The 22,698-nt window shown below is 40.4% G+C and overlaps 1 protein-coding gene and 1 pseudogene across 2 annotated transcripts in view; one reads left to right on the top strand and one right to left on the bottom strand.

The window, feature by feature from the left end:
- Positions 1–10,621, bottom strand: part of CMTR1 (cap methyltransferase 1) — a 49,659-nt gene extending 39,038 nt beyond the window's left edge. The window contains exons 1-3 of one of the 2 annotated variants that reach the window (XM_077754870.1): positions 10,602–10,621; positions 9,767–9,904; positions 613–764 (exon numbers count right to left, since the gene is read on the bottom strand). In XM_077754870.1, the coding sequence (XP_077610996.1) occupies positions 613–764; positions 9,767–9,899 (285 nt within the window). In that variant the 5' untranslated portion in view covers positions 9,900–9,904; positions 10,602–10,621. Of the gene's footprint in view, positions 1–612; positions 765–9,766; positions 9,915–10,601 lie in introns of those variants that run through there. The other variant, XM_077754869.1, reaches the window with a different exon arrangement.
- LOC144224000 (cytochrome c oxidase subunit 6A1, mitochondrial pseudogene) lies at positions 2,645–4,154 on the top strand (annotated as a pseudogene).
- Positions 10,622–22,698: the final 12,077 nt, after the last annotated feature.

Consider the following 22,698-nt stretch of genomic DNA (forward strand, 5'->3'; position numbering starts at 1 on the left):
TGGAGGGGTTAACTATAATATTAAAGCTAGCCAGGGAGTAAACCTGGATTTCCCTCACCTTTGTGCACCAACATCTGATAAGGAAAGGAAGCAGGTCTTCCTGGTCACTTTCCTTCTTCTGCTGTGTCAATGGGGTATAGAAATTGGGAAGGAGAACTGGACCTTCTTTTCAAAATAATATAAAAGACTATACTACTCCCATTTATTTTAGGCATCTGGGAGTGAGCAGGATTTTAGTCATTTCTCTTGAGATTACTCACTAGAGCAAAAATTCACAGCATGAAGCCCCTTTACCCATCCAGACACATCTATGTGTAGGGAAGTATGTTCACAAGGACTTACGATAAGCTTGCATTTCTAAGGAGACCAAAGAGTGATCCAGTTCTGGACAGGACAGAAGCAGCAGGCTTGTGCAGCCACTTACCATGGATGATTCAAATGTGACAGATACTTCTATTAAGAAGGGGGCCACATTCTCTCTACTAAATTTCAGTAGCTGGAAAGCAGAGGAAAAACTCATGCCCTAGCTTTTCTTCTTTTCATACCAATACAATTTCCCTTCTCTTACTCTGCTGGTGGAGTTTTAGAAACCCTACCCAAGCACTGACATACCATAAGCTTCTGGGAGACGCTATTATACATGGAATAGCGAGAAGAAGTTCCCTCCACAAGGGAGTCTGCTTTGAATGCATCATCAAAAGAGTCAGAGCTATGTTGCTTCCCCTCAGTCTCACTGTCGGACCCACTTAGGCTCGTGGTAGATGCTGGAAAAGAAAAACAGAAACTGTTTAGGTGAGTTTATGGCACAAAGTATCCTCTAGAAGTCCAGATTTCATTTATTCAACTAGTGTTCAGTTTACCCATTGCACACATAAAGTTCACTAAATGACCCAGGGTCAAATGTATTCTCTACCTCTTACTATGTTAACTTGAGCAAGTCACTCAAAGCTCCTAACAGCACTTGACACACGATGGGAACTCAAAAATATCAGATGTCCTTTCCTATCCTTTCAATTGTTTCCCCTACGAAACTGAGATGGTAATACCTACCTCATGGGGTCGTATGAAGGCTAAACGAAACCAGTGTTTGAAAGAATGCTGTCAAATATAAAACGTATTTATTGAAATTTTATTTGTTTATTATTTGAACATCAACTTCCAAACACTGATACCTAGCTCCATTTTCAACAATTCTATCATGGGACTAACAGTTTCTGATTGTTTAATCTCCTAGTTTCCTTTGTTTTCACACTCCTTCAAACACACAGACAGGTAAGAGGGTGGATCTATAGAATCACCACAGAGAAGAGCTGGCTCACAGGGGAGAGGCAGAAGAAGAGCAAGGGAAAAGAGAAGGGTGGGAAGGAAGGAACAAGAACAGGAAGAGGGAAAAGGAAGGAAGGACAGGGAAGAGTACAGGTGCTTGTGCAGCAGCATCAACTGAAGCAAACAGTAGAGGAGTGACACCTAAACGCTCCAGGAGGAAGCTGGTGACCGAAGTAAGCCAAACCATTACCTTCATGGTCACCCACCTCGTTACCAATGGACTCCAAATAAGACCCACCTTAGCAGCTGCCAGATGTGGTCAGTTACCTGTGTCCTGGCTCAAAGAGGGATGACTCACTCTATATATATCACCATGTCTGTCTGGTTTTTTCCACTCTCTTTTATAGATACGTGAATTTCTTAAGTTGAAAGTGATGTCAAACTGACGCGATTTTATTCAGGTAGTTTCTCAGACAAACCCAACCAAATTTAGAAATAGAATGTATCTCAAAAATTTAACAATTTCTGTATATTCCTACTGAAAATGGTATAAATCACAAGTCAGGAGGAATGCCAGACAGTAAATGAGGGCGGCGGTGTCTAATCTCATCCCAAGGCTGGAAATGTTGTACAGTGCTCAACAGTATACACATTTCATTAATAAGTAACTGTACTTATTTAAGAATAAAAATTTTTTTCCAGTTTACATGTATTATTCTTTCAAACATGTACTAGTTGTTAGGCTAGAAATGCTTGTTATTTAGACCTAAATATTAAATAATATGAACTTTTAGGTATTTCTTTTGGCCTAGGAGCATGGTGAAAAAAACTTAAGGTTAATACTGAGGGTGCCAAGAATCAAAAAAAGCTTGGGAGTCTCTCCTCTATGTACTGAAATGGGTAGATCACCAAGACATACTGTCAAATGAGTAACAGAAGAGCTAGACCATATGCATGAAACATGGCATCCTAAGTCTATACTAAAGAGAGAAAATAAGAGTATATATTTATATTTCTTGTAACTGCAAAAAGAGCTTTTGGAAGGAAAGATATACAAAAAGACCAATAAAAGTGTTTATCCACATATGTGGGGTTGAGGCATGGAGACAGAATGCCAAAATGATTACTTGGAACAAATCAAAGATGTGACATTTGATTTACATTTTATATGACTGGAGTTTATACTTACTATCTTTTTATATTTTTTATTTATGAACCATGTGAATATATTACCTATTAAAATTTAAAATAAATATGAAAAAGAAAGCAACCGGCACAATTCTCTTAAGGAAGAAAGAAGTCCCTGAGAAGAGACGTGGAGTCAAAGCCTGGCTGCTTGTTGGAGGTGTTAAAGAAAGGCACCTGGGTAAAACCCAAGATGGTCACTATTCAGGTATTCATAACTTGCAATGACATTGTAATTCTAAAGCCTACCTGCACTGATCTGCCCACTTCCCCTGAGAACACAGAGTCACTAAGGGTGAACATCTGAGAAGAGCCCAAGCTCCCTCCAGCACCCGGGCCTGATTCTCCCTCCCACTGCACCCCAGCAGCAGCAGCACTATCAGCCCAGCACTCATCACAAATTCCAGGACAGGGCCACTCCCCAAGAGCAAGAACTGTGTCACACTCCACAACCCACCTCCAACATCTGGACCGAATCTTTCCATTTAACAACAGTACTCACTACAGTGAATTTAAAAAAAATTTTAAGTCTTGATTTATGTATTAATTACCAATACATTTGTTTATAGAATGAGACATGCACAAAGTAATCTAGAAGTTGCAAAGCACATTTTCCCTCCAAAAGTTTCATATAGAGGAGAAAACTTGAAAATGGTAATACCTACAGGACAAAATCTGTACTATTACCAAGAATAGCCTCATGTCTCACTTAGGTACATTTAACTTTGTTCCGGTGTTAAAACTCTGACAAAGATGGTTTTAAAGAAAGCTGCTTTATGACCTACTGTCATAAAAAATTTAAAAATGATGTCTTTAAACATTTTTTAAAAAGGTTAAGAACAAAAAGCTTAAGGGGCGCCTGGGTGGCTTAGTCGGTTAAGCGTCCAACTTTCGCTTGGGTCATGATCTCGCAGTTCGTGGGTTCGAGCCCCGCGTCGGGCTCTGTGCTGACTGCCGGCTCGGAGCCTGGAGCCTGTTTCAGAGTCTGTCATTCCCTCTCTCTCTGACCCTCCCCTGCTCACGATGTCTCTCTCTCTCCTAGAAATAAATAAAACATTAAAAAAAAAAAAAAAAGAACAAAAAGCTTAAGCATGAGTGTGAAATGCCTACACCTTACCAGAGAATTGAACCTTCCCTGGACTATTATTTAACAACGCCCATTTCCCCACCCCTCCTGCCAGTAGGCTGAAATAGGACATTTGTCATATCTGCCAGAAAACAAAACACTGGTATTGTTTAACTGATCAGACAGCAACTCTGGTTCAAGAGCTGTTCTATAAACGGTCCATGGTATATACAATGGGGCACTGCCCTAAAGTAATAACTCTACTCTCAGAGTTTAAAAATCAGATAAGCTAAGGTCCTGGTCAAAAATGGTGGCAGCACCTGGGTATGGGTTTCTAGGCTGCTAGGTTGGTCCAGGGCACAACTGGGGTGGTCCGTGTCAGATGGCACACATGGCAAGGAGGGCTCAGCCCGCATGTGGAAGGCCCTCACCTGCTCTGTAGAGCTTCCCCAGTGTGGAAGTAAGCATGATAAGCATCTTCCTGAAGTAACATCATGGAAAGCACGAGAGATTGGAGTTCATCACCTACTCCCATTTCCACATTAGGGCCAAGCCCTTTCCCTGGGGAGATGGTAGTCATACTCTATTTCATAACTCTCAAATGAATTCACTTCCCACTAGCTATGAAAATGAATAAAGAGAACCTGGACCACTTCCCAGTGGGGACCACAGCACTGGTTTGGACCATGACTCGGCACAATGACCAGAAAAGTATCTGGGACTTTAAGCCCACGTTCCTTACTTGTATCAAATGACAACCGGTATATTGATTTTGAATCCCTTTGCTTATGGCAGGAGACAGCTTAAATAAGTAACTTAGATTGGTCCATGAAAAAAAATTTTTAATAAAAATAAATTAGATAACTAAGATAAATATGCTTTTTTTCTTTTAAGAATACAGCATTTTGCAAAAGAAAGAAAAGGCCTATGAACATGTTTGAAAAAAAATAGAATAAACTTAAAACCCAACATTCAGTTAGCAAGGAGAAATTCTGATTGAGAACATCCTACATGAGAAGTATCAAATCTACCCCCTTCCTTTTAAGGTTCCAACAGTTCTCTCAATAAAGAGCTGGCTTGCTCACACAGACCAATGCAGCACATGTCACAGAGTGCCAGAGAATGCCACTCAGAAGGAAAGACCCAGAACATTAACAATGAGTAACCATGGAAACTGTGAGGTGAGGTTATATTTATTTTCTGTTTTGTACTTTTCTGCATTTCTGTGTGAGAAATAAGAATATATTCATTAGAAGGCACCTGGGTGGCTCAGTTGTTAAGCATCTGACTTCGGCTCAGGTCACGATCTCATGGTTCTTGAGTTCAAGTCCCACACTGGGTGAACTTGAGCCCTGCTTAAGGAGAGAACAGAGCCCCACTTCGGGTAAAAAAAAAAAAAAAAATCACACCCACACACACCANACACACACACACACACACACACACACAAGCCCTGCTTCTCTCTCTCCCTCTTCCCCCCTCTCTGCCCTTCATGGGATTCTCTTTCTCTCTCTCTCTCTGCCCTTCCCTCACTTGCACACACTCTCTCAAAAAAAAAAAAATTTCATTAGAAAATTAGAGTTAAAAAACAATAAAGCTATAAAGAAATAAAGTACCATTCCATGACTTGAGAAAAATCTGGTTCCTTTTTAGACCAATCTTCAGAGGACAGCAGATCTAAGGGGAAAGACCTCTCGAGTGGCTCAAAACTAACCCTGAGTCTCTCATCCATTCTCTGTCACACAGAGGAAACAGATACACCCAAAGCACAGGACCCACATACTAAAGAACTGTGCTTCCAAAGGTGCAGATTCTCTTCACTCAATTGTTTCCATGCCTTCAACCGGTACTGAATGATTCAGAAAGAGGTGGTACCAGGAATGGGGGCAGCTCCTTAAGCACAGTCCTTAAGTTTCTTTCTGTGTAGCCCAGGGATCCAGAGTCCTGACTAACCAGAAGCTACAATGTTACATCAGTTACTATTCCTTTTCACCAGCTATCAGGGGATTCATACGCCTACCTACAGTAAGTTAGGAAAACCTGGTATCCTTACCAAAGGAGAGTGTGCCCTTGGTCTAGCTCTCAGGTGTGCTTGAGGACCCATCTGTGGTCACTCATCAATGGGGTGAATATCATTCCTGGGCATGCAGGCCACACACCACACTTAATCTCGAAGACAAATCTTCTGTCTTTTTTGTCTTCATAACATCCTTGCACCAAAATGACAGGGAGAACCAAATCTGGGTGGAAGGCTTATTAGGCAAATCAGTGGTGACTCTGTTGCAAAAACCAGCACCAGATTCTGGCACAAATATCTTTCCACTCCATTCCTCTTCCCTAGGCATTACCGAGTATGCAGCTGTCTACATGCTTCTGAGAATGAGGTTAATGGGAACTAAAATATCATCCTACTAAGCATTTGTGAGATCAAGAAGAGTGCTGGATAAGCCTTATTTCTCTCCTTTATTTCATGCAGTATTTGAGGCCAATTCTTAGCCTGCCATGATTTAACAAAAAGTTGCCTAGATTAATCCTGATGTCCACAGACTGACACAGTCACTACCCATTTTACCCCTGGGCCTTTGGGGCCACTTTTTTCAGATGAAAAGGAGACAACTGTCATTGCTGCAACAGTAACTAAAAAGGAGACTTAGCCTCCCAAGACTGATAAGAATTTAGCAAACACTGAGCAGACAATTTTGTAATGAAGATATAAATTAGCAGGAGTAATAAGGTCAGTCTATTAAAATGATTAGTTTCATTAAGAACCTGCCAAAGCTGGGTGGCAGTCCCATTTACCTCCCCAGGAGCTCCCCTTCTAAAACTTACCAGAGAGCCCAAAACATTATTTAGAGTTCTCATTCAAGAATTCTTCTCTACCTGATAGAAATCATTACTCTTAGGTCATTTTAAAGAAGAAAAGTGCAAAATTTTTCACACAGCATTACAACAGGAGGGCAAAAATTTTTCCATGGCAATAGAACAGTAGGGCAAACAAGCCAAGATTTAAAATGACAGTGACAACACACAGAGAGAGGCAGCTCCAACCACTAATGGCCAAGGTGAGCAGCACACAGAGAAGAATAAATTATGGATTTTAATAAATATCGCATCCTGCCTAACAATTGCTTTGGAATACACTCACTCCTGTTTAAAGACTCAATTTCTCCTTCATGCCAGACAAATGGTAACTCGTTAGAGCAATTTAAGCAGATACCGATAAAGGAAGTTTTTGATTAAGGTCATGAATCTGGGCTGACAGGAAAGCAATGGTGTTTCAGGGAAAATAGCCTATTTAGGGAAGAATTAAACCTGGTGGAGGGGAAGCCGCTACAAGTGTGGTGCCAGCAAAAGGGCCTATCAACATCCAAAGCAACACACTGTGGGAAGCCCAGGAGCCCCCACTGGATGCACAGCTAAAGAGAAAAGGAAACTGTCTTGGAGCCTAGACCACATTTTCCCTGAGAGAAACAACTAAAAAGAACAAAATGACCTCCATCTGCCTCTTCTTACTTCAAAACGTTGTTACTTAATAGCAAATTTTGCATTAAAAATCCTCCAAAGTCCTCTTAAAATACTCAAAAGAACACGTGATGCCACACTGGCCATTACAACAACGTCCCTTTTCTCCTTTACTTTGGTCAGATGTCAATCTCTGACCTGGCAATGCAGTTACCTTGTCGATAAAGTAAAATAAACAAGCCGATTAAACTAAACAGATCTATTAATAAGTCATCACACTGATCTAGCAGAGAAAGCACAAATAAGGCCCAGAAAGACAGAAATAGTAACTACTATTTTTTTTTTCCTATTCGTACTCCCTAAAGAGCATTTTTCAATCATCTGTTCAACAGTATGTTCAGGTAGAAGTGGCTAGAGCAAAAGGAAACACATTTGCTTTAATGCAATGACAACATGAGGAAAGCTGCATATAAATCTCAGCAGATGTAGTTTCTGGCCAGACAGTAAACTACCAGAGCACACCGTCCAGGGGACACCTAAGAAAAGCCAATACAGAACAGAGATGATATAAATGCTAAGTACTAAATGAAATGATCTTCTACAGAATGGTGGAGGGATAAGCAAAATGAAAGAGGTGAAGCATTTTAAGCTTCTTGGAAAAGATACTACTGTTACTTCTATCAATTCTACTCAGTAAATATTTATTAAGCATTTATTCCATCCACTGAGGGGCTGGGGGAGTAGCAGAGAGAGCAGTCTGGCTGATGAAGACACCAGACTCCAGCCCTCCATTTTGGCTTCTTAAGCTAAAACGAAAAAAATAAAAAAATTAAAAAAAATAAGCTAAAACGGGGAAATTTCACAATGGTTCTTCGCCCCTGCCTCCTGCCTCATTTTCTGAAAAATAAAAAGGACCAAATGGCCTATTGCCAGACACATACAAGGTACTGGCCACACCTAGACTTCCATCCTGTACACACAACAGCAACAGTCAATCCTAACTGAATCATATGGTGCTACTTCAAGAAAAGGTTAAAGCTATTTGGTGCAATTAAGGGGAATGGAGGGGGAGTTGGATAATCTCAACTCAGTCCATTTTAAAAGCTTGAAATTTACATCAGACTGGTTCCCTTAAAAGACCCTTAATCATGTACCTTACTTTATCTGGGAGTTGCCCTCTCCTTACTTTAAAGAGATCTCTCCCGAGAGCCACTTAGAACTAAATCCTCCCAGCACCTGAGCACATTTATTCTCCCAGACATGCTTTCCCTTCTTCCCTTGTAGGCCATCTCTCCCAATAAGCCAGAGTTCTACCTAAGGAGACTCTACTTTCACGAAGCTGCTCAAATCCCAGGTGAAAAGCAGAACTCCCTTTCTTCAACAGTCCCTAGAACCAATGCACCCAAAATGTTTTTACCTTCTCACTTAGTAACCTCAGCTACAGACAGCCTTTCTCAGCTACCTGGAAGCTACTATGACAACTTGAAAGGCACACATATCTCCACACACAAGGTTGTAAGAATCTCTTATCAACCGGGACCACAGTCTCTTATCAACCGGGAGCACAGCTGCACCAAATGCTTCTGCTCCACTGCCTGTCAAGCTTCTCCTCTCTGTATATCCTACCACTCTCAAAGGATTCTTCGCACCCTTTCAGTCACCAATCTGTTACCAAATTTCATTCTAATTTATCAGTGATCCAGCAAAGGATCCAAAATCCAAGACTGCCAGTGTACTGGACTGACCAGTGTCATTCCAAAAAGCTATGTCCACTTAGCACTTGGGAACGTGAGATTTGGAAATATGGTCTTCGCAGATGTAATCAAATTAAAGTGAGGTCATACTAGATTAGAGTGGGCCTTATAAGAAAACGAAAATCTGCACACAGACACACACAGAGGGAAGACAAAGGGAGACTGGAGTTATGCTGCAATAAATCAAGAACACCAAGGACTGCCAGCAACCACAAGAAGCTAGATGAGGCAAGGAAGGATTCTTCCCAAGAAACTCAGGAGGGAGCATAGCCCTGCAGACACCCTGATTTCAGACATGTAACCTCCAGAACTACAGAGAATAAATTTCTCTTGTTTTAAGCCACCCAGTTTGTGGTAATTTGTTACAGTAGCCCTAGGAAAGTAATATAGCTGGCAAGTCAAGGTACAAACAAATGGAGCTACTACTAACTGCTTGGTATTTGAGGCAAGCTTCTAAGCACCTTACAATTTCTCAAAGAAAGGTATCTGTGAATGTCCATAACCCTAAAACACGGGCAAAGCAAGATGTCAGTTTCAACCAGATCAGCGAAATCTTTTGAGCTGAACGTCGATAGGGAGTACAAGATGCTCCAATTCAATTAGGTGTTTCTGACCACACATGCTGAGGGAATGGAGAATACAGAATACAAAAACCTGAGGGGAATTAGGCCAGATCACTGCAGCAAAGAGCCCATCCCCTGTGAAAGAGCCCCAGGATCATTAGCAGCAATTAAGAGCACAGGGCGCTCAATGCTCACCACTACTTCCAACTGGTTTAAGGCAGCAAAAGAGTGCCACCTACTGAAAGGCCAGCAGCAGAACTGAGGCACTACTGTAAAAAATCCAAGTTTTTATTTAAAACAAGTTGCCCATTCCTAGAATGACAAAGAGAAGAGATGCTATAGCCAACAACTCTCCGTAGAACTTGCCCAATTTCCCTCAAGGGGCAATAGACTGTGTTCTGCCCAATTCAGGCACCAAGGATTCAAATAACCAGATGGCCTGTGGCCTCACATCACATGGGCAAGCATACCTTTCGCTGCATGATTGACAGAAGAGGGAGGTTCGTCATCAGACGTAGAGCTGAGGTTCAGGGCAAGCTCTGCAACTCTTTTCTTCTGTTTCTTGATAGGGGCAGTGCATTCTGGATCATTTCTCCTCCTCATTGTTACTGCAACCATAAATCCAGATGGTCAGCTGCCCTTGTCAGAGCCACCAGGATCAGAGCAGGGATTCCAAAGTATAAATCATCAATGGAATGGGATTTGGCAATTCCAAATAGCTTCCAGTGCCAGCACTTGAACAGCCTCTTCCTCAAACTGAGGTACAGGAAGGATGCTAGCCAAGCTCTAGTTTTCAATAATACCAGTTATTTTACTGGAAAATGTGTGGTGCTTACAGACCTAGGCCTCAGGGCCAATGGTGTCTGATACCAAAAAGTCAGGGATCAATTCCACAGGCCACAAGGAGGGGGGAAAAAAAGCCTTGGGAACTTATCATTCCATACTTTGCATGCAACACTGGCCATGCATGACAAAAATGTAAACTGGACCTTGATTATGAAACCTAATGAGTATGAACCAGTATTTCCAAGGTGAAGGGACCATCCCAGAATGACTGCTCCATCACCATTATTAATATTTTAGCAAGACAATTAACAGGTTACATAATATGATACAAATACTGGTTTTGGTTTATTTCAGGATATTTGAAACAGGAAAGAATTGGGACAGTTTTTAACGAGTAAGTAACGGAAGCAGTGGTTGACTCAGGCCTGAGGAAATAGAAGACTGGGAAAATTACTGAAACCAGAGGTAGCCACGTCATAGAACTCAGGTACAAAAATAATTTTAAGAACACGAACACACCTCCATAAAAAGAGAATGGAGACAATCAGGTACCATGTCACCATCACCTGTGCCCACGTGTAGGTACAGGAGGTAAGCATAAGGGGGAAATGCAATGGAATGAAGTGATTATTACATCCAGAAACTTTAAGGAATGATCAAGCCAAAGAGCAAGCAAGAGTAGTAGTGAATACAGTGTGGTGTGCACACAACTGACTGGCTGTTAAGGCTCAGAAAAGAGAAAGAACTCAAAACATAGGAGCAAACAGGTGGGTGACCAGCTGGGCTGCAATTCCTTGAGGAAGGGGAGGTGCAGAGGCACAAAACGGTCTTTTAACACGAATCACTCGGCAGGAAGAAAGCAATGAAATGCACAGATCCCCTTCAATCTCACAAAACCCTGAATCACATGTTTCACTTCTCTCTAGCTTAAGGATGAGCCTATCAACCCAATGCATAATCTTATCCTCTTTAAGGAGGCAGCCTGTCACTAGGCACAGGCAGGGGTCATCCTGGGGAAGTAAGAAAAACGGGAGGGCCTGAACAAAAAAAAAGCAAGGCCACGTTTCACTTTAACACCGTCTTAAATGTCCCCCAAAGGATCATAACAAACGCAAAAGGGCCATCTGATTCTTAGCGACTCTGAGCGATAAGCAAGGGAAACTCAACGTGGACTGGGTGGGGGTGGGTGCAAAAAAAAGAACATATAGTTGTGTGAAAGGCGTGAGATACTGACGCTCCTCCGCAAACCACCTTAGATTTGGGCCTTCCAAATCATCTGCTCCAACCCTCTCGTTTTCCACTGGAAAAAAACCTGAGGCCTGAGAGGGGAAGGCCGCACACCTTAACCAGCGCCGTGCTCAAGTGACCGGCACAGGCCAGAAGAATGTGTGCCCAGGCAGGGAACTTTCTGCGTGCAAGGCAGGAGGCCTGGTTCTACCTGCTGCTCCCCCCAGGGAGGGGTTCAAAGCCCCGCTCCGGTCTTCTCTCCCAGGGTGTCCGTTTCGCACTGCCACCCCTATTCACTGAGGAGAGGAGCTCCCACCTCTCCGGGCCAGTCTTTTCGTTTGAAAACAACGTGTGCGACTGTGTGCGCAGAGANGGAAGGCCGCACACCTTAACCAGCGCCGTGCTCAAGTGACCGGCACAGGCCAGAAGAATGTGCCCAGGCAGGGAACTTTCTACGTGCAAGGCAGGAGGCCTGGTTCTACCTGCTGCTCCCCCCAGGGAGGGGTTCAAAGCCCCGCTCCGGTCTTCTCTCCCAGGGTGTCCGTTTCGCACTGCCACCCCTATTCACTGAGGAGAGGAGCTCCCACCTCTCCGGGCCAGTCTTTTCGTTTGAAAACAACGTGTGCGACTGTGTGCGCAGAGACGTTTGTCAGCGGCAGCTCGGGCTGCGGGGAGCTGGAGGAGCGGGTGCGGGGCGGGGGAGGGTCGAAGGGAGGAGGGGAAAGAGAAGGGGCGGCGAGGGTCACCGCGGCCGGTGCGGGGCCGAGGCGGCAGTGGAGGGGAGAGGGANGGGCCGCGCAGTTTGATGACGTCACGGGCAGCCGGCTCCTACTCGCGGCCGGGTCCTGGCCTTGGGGGAAGAAGACTCCGGTTAGGGCCCGCCCCACCGCCACCCTGGGCCTTCCGAGGCGCCTGCGCGGAAGAGCCTGGGGGGGGTAGGATACGAAAGCAAAAGTAACCGAAGCGTCTTCGCTTCCCGCTCTCGGGACGAGAAACAAATAGGCAAATGGGAAGAGCAGGTGTCGTCACTGTCACCTCATTTCACTCAGTCTCATTGTCTTCAGTTTACAGATTAAGAACAAATTGAGAAAGGTAAACGGTGAACTGGTTGAGGGCGGAAACCCTGCCTTCTTCACCGCTGTATCCCCAACTTCCAGCGTATAGTATATCCTCAACAGACGTTGAACGAAGGTCGGGAGGAAAGAAGGAATGCCGCCTATGGCATCTTACCGTATGGACGCAGATGGCTTCCCATCCCAAACCCTTTCCAATTTTCTAGCCAATATGGCCCAAAGTCTGCTGAACATCCTCACTCAGTCACTTCACACGCATAAATTCTAATCTGACTTTATGTTCTGTAAACCTGCTCTTTTCCAGTGAGTGTGGCACCGCCATTCATCCTGATGGCCCAACCAGAAATCTGAGACGGCCCATTTTTCTCAGCCCCCAGAGCCTCCAATACACATTTCATTGAATTTACCTCCTAATTATCTCTCCTTATCTATCCATTCTTCTCCATCCCCATTGCCACAACCCATGCACTCACCTTCTCTCACCAAAATTAGTCCAATAATCTCAAATATCCCTGTCTTCGTTGGTGATGACTCTGGCGTAGATTTTTAAAAATTTATTCTGATCCTGTCACAACCTATCAATGGTTAAAACCCATCAATGACTTCCTATTTCTCTTAGGTTGAAGCTAATGTCCTTCAGATGGTTACAAAACTTTCCAATCTGACCCCTTCTACCGTCGTGCTTTGGGTTACTGATTCTTCCTCTCCATTGCCATGTCTCTCTCCATTGCCATCCCCCTGTCTGGATAGCTCTTCTCTCCCTTTGCTTGGCTAATGTCCACTACTTATCCCTGAGATGTGTTTAGCATCCTTATCTGGAAATCTTTCCTGACTCCTCAAGTCTGGGTTGGGAGTCCCACCCCTGTGTTCCCATAGCTTTCTCCTTCTGCTATCAAAGCATTTATCACAGGGTTGTGTAATGACCCCTTGACCCATTTGCCTCCCCCACTCAGTTGTAAACTTTGTACAAGAAAGGTTATCTCCATCTGTCTGTATTAAATCCTTAAGATCCATAAGATTTAATACAGTGGCTGGTAGTAGGTGCTGAATAGACATTTATTGAAACTATAGAAGTATGGAAGATGAATGAAGATTAAGTGATGTGCCCAAGGTCACAGAGCTAGGAAGCAGTAGATGAACATTTAAACCTAGGTCTCTTTGATTGTAAAGCTAAGTGTTTTTCCAACACACCAGGGGTTCTTAATATATGTGTGCCTTGGACACCTTTGGTAATCTTGTAAAGCTTATAGGACAGACCCATTCTCAAAAATAATAATTTGATGGGGCGCCTGGGTGGCTTAGTCAGTTGAGCGTCCGACTTTCGCTTAGGTCATGATCTCGCTGTTCGTGGGTTCGAGCCCCGCGTCGGGCTCTGTGCTGACTGCCAGCTCAGAGCCTGGAGCCTGTTTCAGTCTGTTACTCCCTCTCTCTCTGACCCTCCCCTGCTCACGCTGTCTCTCTCTCTCTCCTAGAAATAAAAATATTTAAATAATAATAATAATAATAATTTGAAGGGCATAAAATACAATTTTAGGATTACAAAGGAAATCAATTATATTGAAATACCATTATTTAATGAACTTTGTGATTTGTAATTTTAATGTAAAGCATTAAGTAATGATTTTAAAAATGGGAAAATTAAAGATAACACTAGTTTTTAATATATATGAGTAAAAACCAATGAATAGAGCTGGAACAACCAGATAAGTATATAGGGGAATGATGAACCTTGGTTTGTACCTTACACTATGTGCAGAGTTAAACCAAAATGGATCAGACCTAAACATAAGAGCAAAAATGATAAAAAGCTTATAAAAGAAAGCATTAGGCAACTATGGAGAACAGTAATGTATATTTGAAAGTTACTAACAGAGTAGATCTTAAAAGTTCTCATCACAAGAAAAACAACTATAACTGTGTGAGGTGATGGATATTTACTTGTGGTAATCATTTCACAATATATACACATTGTCATTATGTTACAAACCTTAAACTGATACTATATTATATGTTAATTATACCTCCATAAACAGGGGGAAGGGAAGTTAAAAAAAAAAAAACATAGGAGACTATCCTTGCAGACTTGGAGTAGACAAAGGGTGTTTTTCACAAAAGACCCAAATAGCATTAATCAGAAGAAAAAATTGATAAAATAGACCTCATCAAAATAAAGGGCTTCTTCCTCCTGAAACCAATATTGTACTTTATGTTAACTAACTAGAATGTAAATTAAAATTTGGGGGATAAAAATAAAAGGCTTTTGCTCATCAAAAGACACCATGAAGAGTGGCACCTGGGTGGCTCAGTCGGTTAGGCCTCAGGTTCTTGATTTCAGCTCACGTCATGATCTCATGGTTTGTGAGTTCGAGCCCTGTGTCAGGCTCTGCATTGATGGCATGGAGCCTGCTTGGGATTCTCTGTCTCCCTCTCTCTCTGCCCCTAGCTCGTTCTCTCATTCGCGCTCTCTCTCAAAAACAAACATTTAAATAGACATTTCTGCAAAGAGGAAATACAAATGGCCAACAAGAGTATGAAAATATGCTCAATATCAGAAATCATTAGAAAAATGCAAATCAAACTGCAGTGAGACATCACCTCATGCCCATTAGGATGATCACTATAAAAAAAAAAAAATAACAGGAGTGCCTGGATAGCTCAGTCTGTTAAGTGTCTGACTTCAGCTCAGGTCATGATCTCACTGTTGGTTGGTTCAAACCCCATGTCAGGCTCTGAGCTATCAGCTCAGAGCCTGGAGCCTGCTTCAGATTCTGTGTCTCCCTCTCTCTGCCCCTCCCCCTGCTCTCTTGCGCTCTCTCAAAAATAAATAAAAACATTAACAAATTTTTTGAACATACATTATAACAGAAAATAACAAGTATTGATGAAGTGTGCAGAAATCGAAACCCTAGTGCACTGTTGGTGGGAATGTCAAAGGCAGCCACTATGGAAAACAGTATGGAGGTTCCTCAAAAACTTAAAAATAGAACTACGATATGGTTCAGCAGTGCCACTTATGGGTATATACCCAAAAGAATCAAAAGCAGGATCTCAAAGAGATATTTGCACACCCCTGGTCATTGAAGCATTATTCACAGTAGTCAAGAAGTAGAAGCAACCCAAGTGTCTAATGATCTGTTGCACAACAACATGAATATAGTTAACACTACTGAACTATACATTTTAAAATGGTTAAGATGAGGGGCACCTGGCTGTCTCATTTGGCAAAGCACATAACTCTTGATCTTGGGATTGTTAGTTCAGGCCCCCATTATGGGTGTAGAGATTACTTAAAAATAAAAAAAAAAAATCTTAAAAAAATAATTGTTAAGATGAAAATAAATAGTTACAATGGTAAATTTTATTTTATGTGTTTTTCCCACAAAACTATTTAAAGACTATTAAAATTAATAGAAAGATAGTAAGTTTCCACAGAGAACAAAAAAATATAAAAGAGAACCAAGTAGGGATTTTAGAATTGAAAAATACAGTAAGAGAAACAAAAATTTCACTAGATGAACTCAATATCCAAACGGCAAAGGCAGAGGAAGTGTCACTGAACTTGAAGATAGATCAATGGAAACTCTCCAATCTGAACAACAAAGAAAAAAAATGAACAGAATGTCAGAGACCTGTGGAAAAACACCAAAAGCTCTGACACCAGTCCCAGAAGGAAGAGAGAAAGACAAAATATTTGATGCAGAAAAAAAATATTTGAAGAAATAATGGCTGAAAACTTCCAAAAGGTGGGGGGATAACCCATAAATTTATAGATCCCAGAAGCTCAGAACTCTCCAAACAAGAAAAACTCAAAGAAAGAAATATATTCCCAAAAGCATCATAATCAAACTGCTGAAAACTAATAACAAAGAAAATATCTTGAAAGCGGCAAAAGGGGTGCCTGGGTGGCTCAGTTAAGCATCCAACTCTTGATTTTAGCTCAGGTCATGCTCTCAAGGGCTCATGAGTTTGAGCCCCGCATCGGACTCCTTGTACTGACAATGCAGAACCTGCTTGAAATTCTCTCTCTCTCTGTCCCTCCTGAGCATGTTCTCTCTCTCTCTCAAAATGAATAATAAACATTTTAAGAAGAAAGAAAGAAAACAGCCAGAGAAAAACTGAATATCACATATAGAAAAATAACAATTAGAGCAAGTATGGATTTCACATCAGAAATGTCAGGAATAAAGGAAGAATGATAAAAATGGCAAGTATTTAGGTAAATATCTCCTTTTAAGTTCTTTAAAATTCACATGAGAGTTGAAAGCAAAAAAATATAACATTGTCTGATGGGGCTTTCAATGGATGTAGACCTTTGTAGATATCTCTATGTATGACAACTGTAACATAAATGGGGGAGGGCCAAATGGCCTATAAGGTGGCAAGGTTTCCATATTCTACTGAAAGTTGTAATATATTATTTCTAAATAGACTGAAAAGTTAGGTATGTATATTGTAATCCCTAGAGCAACCCCTTAAAAAAAGATTTAAGAATTCCGACTTCTGGAATGACATCGTTAAGGACCTCTAAAACCACAGTCTTCCATAAAAGCAAGGAAAACACAGGCAAATTTGTCAAAATCAATTTTTTTAGAACTCTAGAAATTAACCAAAGACTTGGAACAATTCAAGGAGGGTTTCCTCAGGAAAAATGGTTTCAGTAAGAACAATGAGCTTTGTGGCATTTTAACTTGCCCCAATCCTATCCCCTTATCACCAGCTTCATGGTAGATTGAAAACCAACTGCATTACAAGTATGGTAGCTATGAAAACCATCAACCTAGAAGCAACTAGCAGGACAAAACAGGTTTGGAGTTGCTCCAAAGCCCCACCCCCAGAGAATTTTCTCTATTTTAACTGTCTGGCAGCTTGCTGAAAAACTCCATTCTCAGAACGTGTCTTTATTTTATCTGACCCAGAGGTTACTCTGTGCAAACAGTTCTATTTGCAAAACATTATAAAAAATAATCACTGGCAAGCATTACTTGAGGCAACGTTACCAGTTGGACCTAACAAAAAACTTAAATATCTGGGAATGAGCTGCCCAAAGGGGTCTCTAAAGAGCCCCAGAATATTCCTCAGTATCTAGAAGGCTACAGGAATATGCATGGCTGTGCACATGCTTAGGAAAGACCTGAGAGGGCCCTAACCTCTCACCTCTCACTGACCGTGTGGCTTTGCACAAGCAGGAAGTGAAGACAAAGGCAGAGTTAGGTGCGAACTGCATGTCAGAGCATTCAACCCATATCCCAAGATCCCCACACAGACTTTGACAAAAACTAGGAGATTTAATTGGAATTTCAGGAAAAAAAAAAAAAAACTAGGAGATTTATCGGTTCCAGGCAGTCAAGGACATCTGTCCAGTCATTACCTGACCATTAAATTAACCAAGCAGAGACTTCAGTGGCCATCCACGACAAAGAATGCAAACTTTACAGAATTAATTCAGGAAAATTACTAAAAAAATAGCAATGCAACCAAACTAGTTGGGGGGGTGGGGGGTTGGTGGGTATTGCAATGTTATTTTAAACATTCACTTTTCAACACAGAAAGAAATGGTAGGGTATGACTCATACAAGGAGGGAAAGCAGCCAATAGAAACAATACCAGAGAACACCCAGAATCTGAACCTACTAGACAATGACTTTAAATCAACTGTTACAGGGGCACCTGGGTGGCTCAGTCGGTTGAGCGTCCGACTTCGGCTCAGGTCATGATCTTGCGGTTCGTGGGTTTGAGCCCCGCATCGGGCTCTGTACTGACAGCTGGCTCAGAGCCTGGAGCCTGTCTTCAAATACTGTGACTCCCTCTCTCTCTCTGACCCTCCCCTGATCATGCTGTCTCTCTCTCTCTCAAAAATAAATAAAACATTAAAAATAAATAAGTAAATAAATCAACTGTTATAATATGTCCAAAGAATTAAAGGAAACTATGTCCCAAGAATTAAAAGAAAGTATGAGGGCAGTGTCTCACCAAATAGAAAACATCAATAATGAGATAGAAATTGTTTTTGATAAAGAACAAAGTAGAAATTCTAGAGTTGAAACATACAAAAACTGACATGAAAATTTCAGTGTTGGGGCTTATAATGAACTGAATTGTCCTCCATAAAATTCATATGTTGAAGCCCTAACTTCCAATGTGACTACATCTGGAGGTAGGGCTTTTAGGAGGTAACTAAGGTTAAACGAGGTCTTAAGGGATCCTTAATAACATTAACAGCTGACTGCATCAGAAATCATGGAGGCCAGAAGGCAGTAGGGTGACATATTCAGAATGTTGAAAGAGGTGTGCCTGGGTGGCTCAGTCAGTTAAGTGTCTGACTCTTGATTTCCGCTCAGGTCATAATCTCACGGTTTGTGAGACCGAGCCCATGTGGGGCTCTACACTGACAACATGGAACCTGCTTTCAATTCTCTTTCTCTCTCCCTTTCTCACTGCCCCTCCCCTGCTCACATGCACACTCTCTCTCTTTCTCAAAATAAATAAACTTAAAAAAAAGTGTTGAAAGAAAAAAAACCAGTCAACTAAGAATTCTATATCCAGAAAACTTAAAAAAAATAGCAACAAAAACAAACTGGGGGTAAGGGTTATAAAGAGATTAAGACATTGTCAGATTAAAGAAAAACAAAAACAAAGTTGTCATTATCAGACCTGCCTTACAAGAAATACCGAAATGAATCTTTCAAGCTGAAAGAAAATATACTAGACAGTAAATTGAATCCACACAAAGCAATATATAGCAGCAGTAGAGGCTGCCTCAAATCCATTTTGGGAGTAGGCAAATGAAAAACCATAAATAAATTATATTCAAAGTTCTCTGTCTTCTGTTCTCTGCCACGTTCATCCTTATCACCTAATCAGAAAACCAAGCCAGAAGTAACTTGAGAAGACATATTTTTATTTCTTACTTTAAAAATAAATAATATGAATTCTTAAAAGTATATACAGAGATATAGTAAAAAACTCACTATATCAATTAAAATGGAATCTTAATCCAAAAAAATCAGAATGGAGAGAGAGGTATGAAAAACAGAGCAAACAACATAAATAATAAAACGGCAGACCTATAGCCACACATATCAATAATTGTATTTAGTGTCAATAGTCTAAACACATCAATTTGAAGACCAAGATTGTCACAAAGGATAAAAGAATCAAGAACCAGTTTATATGCTATCTATAAAAATTCAGTAAATATAAGAGTCAGTTTAAAGAATGAAGAAATGATATACCAAGCAAACACTGGCCAAAAGAAAGCTGAAAGATCTAGAATAGTATCAGTCAAAGTAAACTCCAGAGAGAGGAAACTTATCAGGAATAAAGAGAGACATTGCATAATGACCAAAAGGGTAAATTCATCAAGAAGACATAACAATCTTAAATATGTACATGCATAACAGCAGGACTTCCAAATAAAAGACTGATGGAAATTGAAGGAAAAATGGACAACTTCACAATTATGGTTGGTGAGTTCATCTCTCAGTAATCAGTGGGACAAGAGACAGAAGTCAGCAAGGATATAAAAAATCTGAACAACTTCATTAACCAATTGGATCTAATGGACACTGACAGAACACTTCACCCAACAACAGTGGAATACACATTCGACTACACAAGTGCACCAAGATAGGCCACATGCTGGATCATTAAACAAATCTTGACACATTTAAAATAATTGAAATCATACAAAGTAAGTTCTCTAACTATTTAGCATTAAAGTAGAAATTGATAACAGAAAGGTAACTGAAAAATCTCCAAATACTTGGTAGTTATTTTAATTACTTCAAATGATCTATGGGTCAAAAAGAAATCTCAAGGAAAATTAGAAAGTATTTTGAACAAAATAAAAATAAAAATACAACATACAAAAATTTCCAGGACGCAGCTAAATCATGCATAGAGTCAATTTTATTGCATTAAATGCACGTACCAGAAAAGAAGAAAAGTCACAATCAACAATCAAAGCTTCATTTCAAGAAAATAGAAAAGGAAGGGCAATAAACCCAAAGTAAGCAGAAGAAGGAAATCATAAAAATTAAAGCAAAAATCAGTGGAGTTCAAAATAGAAACATAAAGAAACCAAAAGCTGGTCCTTTGAAAAAGTCAGTAAAATTAATAAACTTTTTGTCAGACGGACTAAGAGAAAAAGGAGGTATAAGTTTCTGATATTAGATATGAGAAAGGGAGTATCTTTACAGACCTTGCAGACATTAAAAAGATAATAAGGGAATATTAAGAACATATCTACACATATAAATGGGCCAACTGATATTGACCAAATCCTTAAAAATGACAAACTACCAAAACTTACCCAAGAAGAAATTAATATTTGAATAGTTCTATATCTGTTAAAGAAAATGACTTCATAGTTTTAATTTTAAAAAACTTCAAAATAAAATTGAGGTCCAGATGGCTTCACTGTTGAATTCTCCCAAACATATAAAGAAGAAATCACACCAACTCCACAAAATCTCTTCCAGAAAATAAAAGAAGAAAGAATACTTTCCAATTATATGAAGACAGCATTATCCTGATACCAAAAATGAGATAAAGACAATAGAAGAAAAGAAAATTGTAGATTGGTACACCTTATGAAAATCAGAAACAAAATTCCTAACCAAAATACTGGCAAATCAAATCCAACAACGTAAAAAAAAATTCTAGGGGCTCCTGGGTGGCTCAGTTGGTTAAGCGTCTGACTTCAGCTCAGGTCATGATCTCGTGGTTCCTGATAGTTCGGTCTGGAGCCTGCTTATGATTCTGTGTCTCCCTCTCTCTCTGCCCCTACCCCACTCACACTCTGTTTCTCTTCTCTCTGTCTCTCTCTCTCTGTCTCTTTCTTTCTCTCTCAAAAATAAATAAAATATTTTAAAAAATTATACTGGAATGATATTATATAGATAATCCCAAAGACTCTACAAAAAAGTTCCTAGAATTAATAAGTTTTTTAAGTTTGCAGAATTCAAGTTCAACATATACAAATTAATATTTCTATATACTAGCAATTAAGAATTGGACATCAAAATTTTTAAAATGCCATTTATAAAAGCTTCAAGAAAATGAACTATTCTAACAAAACTTATTCAAGGAATGTCTACTAAAAAAAACCTACAAAATTTTGATGTAATAAATCCAAGAAGAACTATATAGATAGGAATACCACATTCAGGGACTGGAAGACTCGGTGTAATTAAGGTGTTAATGATCCTTAAAAGTTCTATTGATTTAGTCCAATTCCAATAAAAATTCCAGCATGAATATTTATAGATATAGACACACTGACTTTTTAAACAAAATTTTTAATGTTTTATTTATTTCTGAGAGAGAGAGAGAGAGGCAGTGAGAGCAGAGGAAGGTCAGAGAGAGAGGGAGATACAGAATCTGAAGCAGGCTCCAGGCTCTGAGCTAGCTGTCAGCACAGAGCCCAATGCAGGGCTTGAACCCACGAACTATGAGATTATGACCTGAGCCAAAGTTGGACGCTCAACCAACTGAGCCACCCAGACGCCCCATAGACACACTGATTTTTAAATTTATATGGAAAAGCAAAGAAACTTGGGTAGCCAAAAACAATCTCAAAAAAAAAGAGAAGAAAGGTAGAGAGTTCATACTACATGATTTTAAGACTTACTATAAAAACAGTTTACAGGGTCCCTGTAATTTACAGGGCTCAGTCAGTTGAGCAGCAGACTCTTGATTTCAGCTCAGGTCATGATCCCAGAGTCATGGATGGAGGCCTGCCTCAGGCTCCATGCTGAGTATGGAGCCTGCTTCAAGATTCTCTCTCTCTCTCTCCCTTTGCCCCTCTACCCCGCTCACACACACACTCTCTCTCTCTCTCTCTCTAAAATGACAACAAAAAAATTACTATAAAGCTTCAGTGATCAAGGCAGTGTAGTAATGGCAAAGAAATAGATACATAACCAATGGAAAAGAATATAAAAGTAATAAATGGACTTGTACAAACATGGCCAATTGCTTTTTGACAAAAGTATGAAGGCAATTCATTGGAGAAATGATTGTCTTTTCAACAGATGGTGTCAGAACACCAATTAAATATCCATATGCAAAATCACCATCATCATCATCATGTTGAACTAAACTGCAGCTTTGTACAAAAATTAAACCCAAATGGATCATTGATATAAACATAAACACTGACGCTATAAAACTTTTAGAAAAAAACATAAGAAAAAATCTTCATAACATTGGTTTAGGCAAAGGGTTCATAGAAATGACACCAAATCATGATCCATAAAAAAATATTGACAAAATTGAAAATTATTGCTTTGTAAAAGACATTGTTAAGAAAATGA

The sequence above is a fragment of the Crocuta crocuta genome, unplaced genomic scaffold (assembly GCF_008692635.1).
Source record: "Crocuta crocuta isolate KB4526 unplaced genomic scaffold, BGI_CrCroc_1.0 scaffold132, whole genome shotgun sequence".
In the NCBI taxonomy this organism is placed as follows: Eukaryota; Metazoa; Chordata; class Mammalia; order Carnivora; family Hyaenidae; genus Crocuta; species Crocuta crocuta.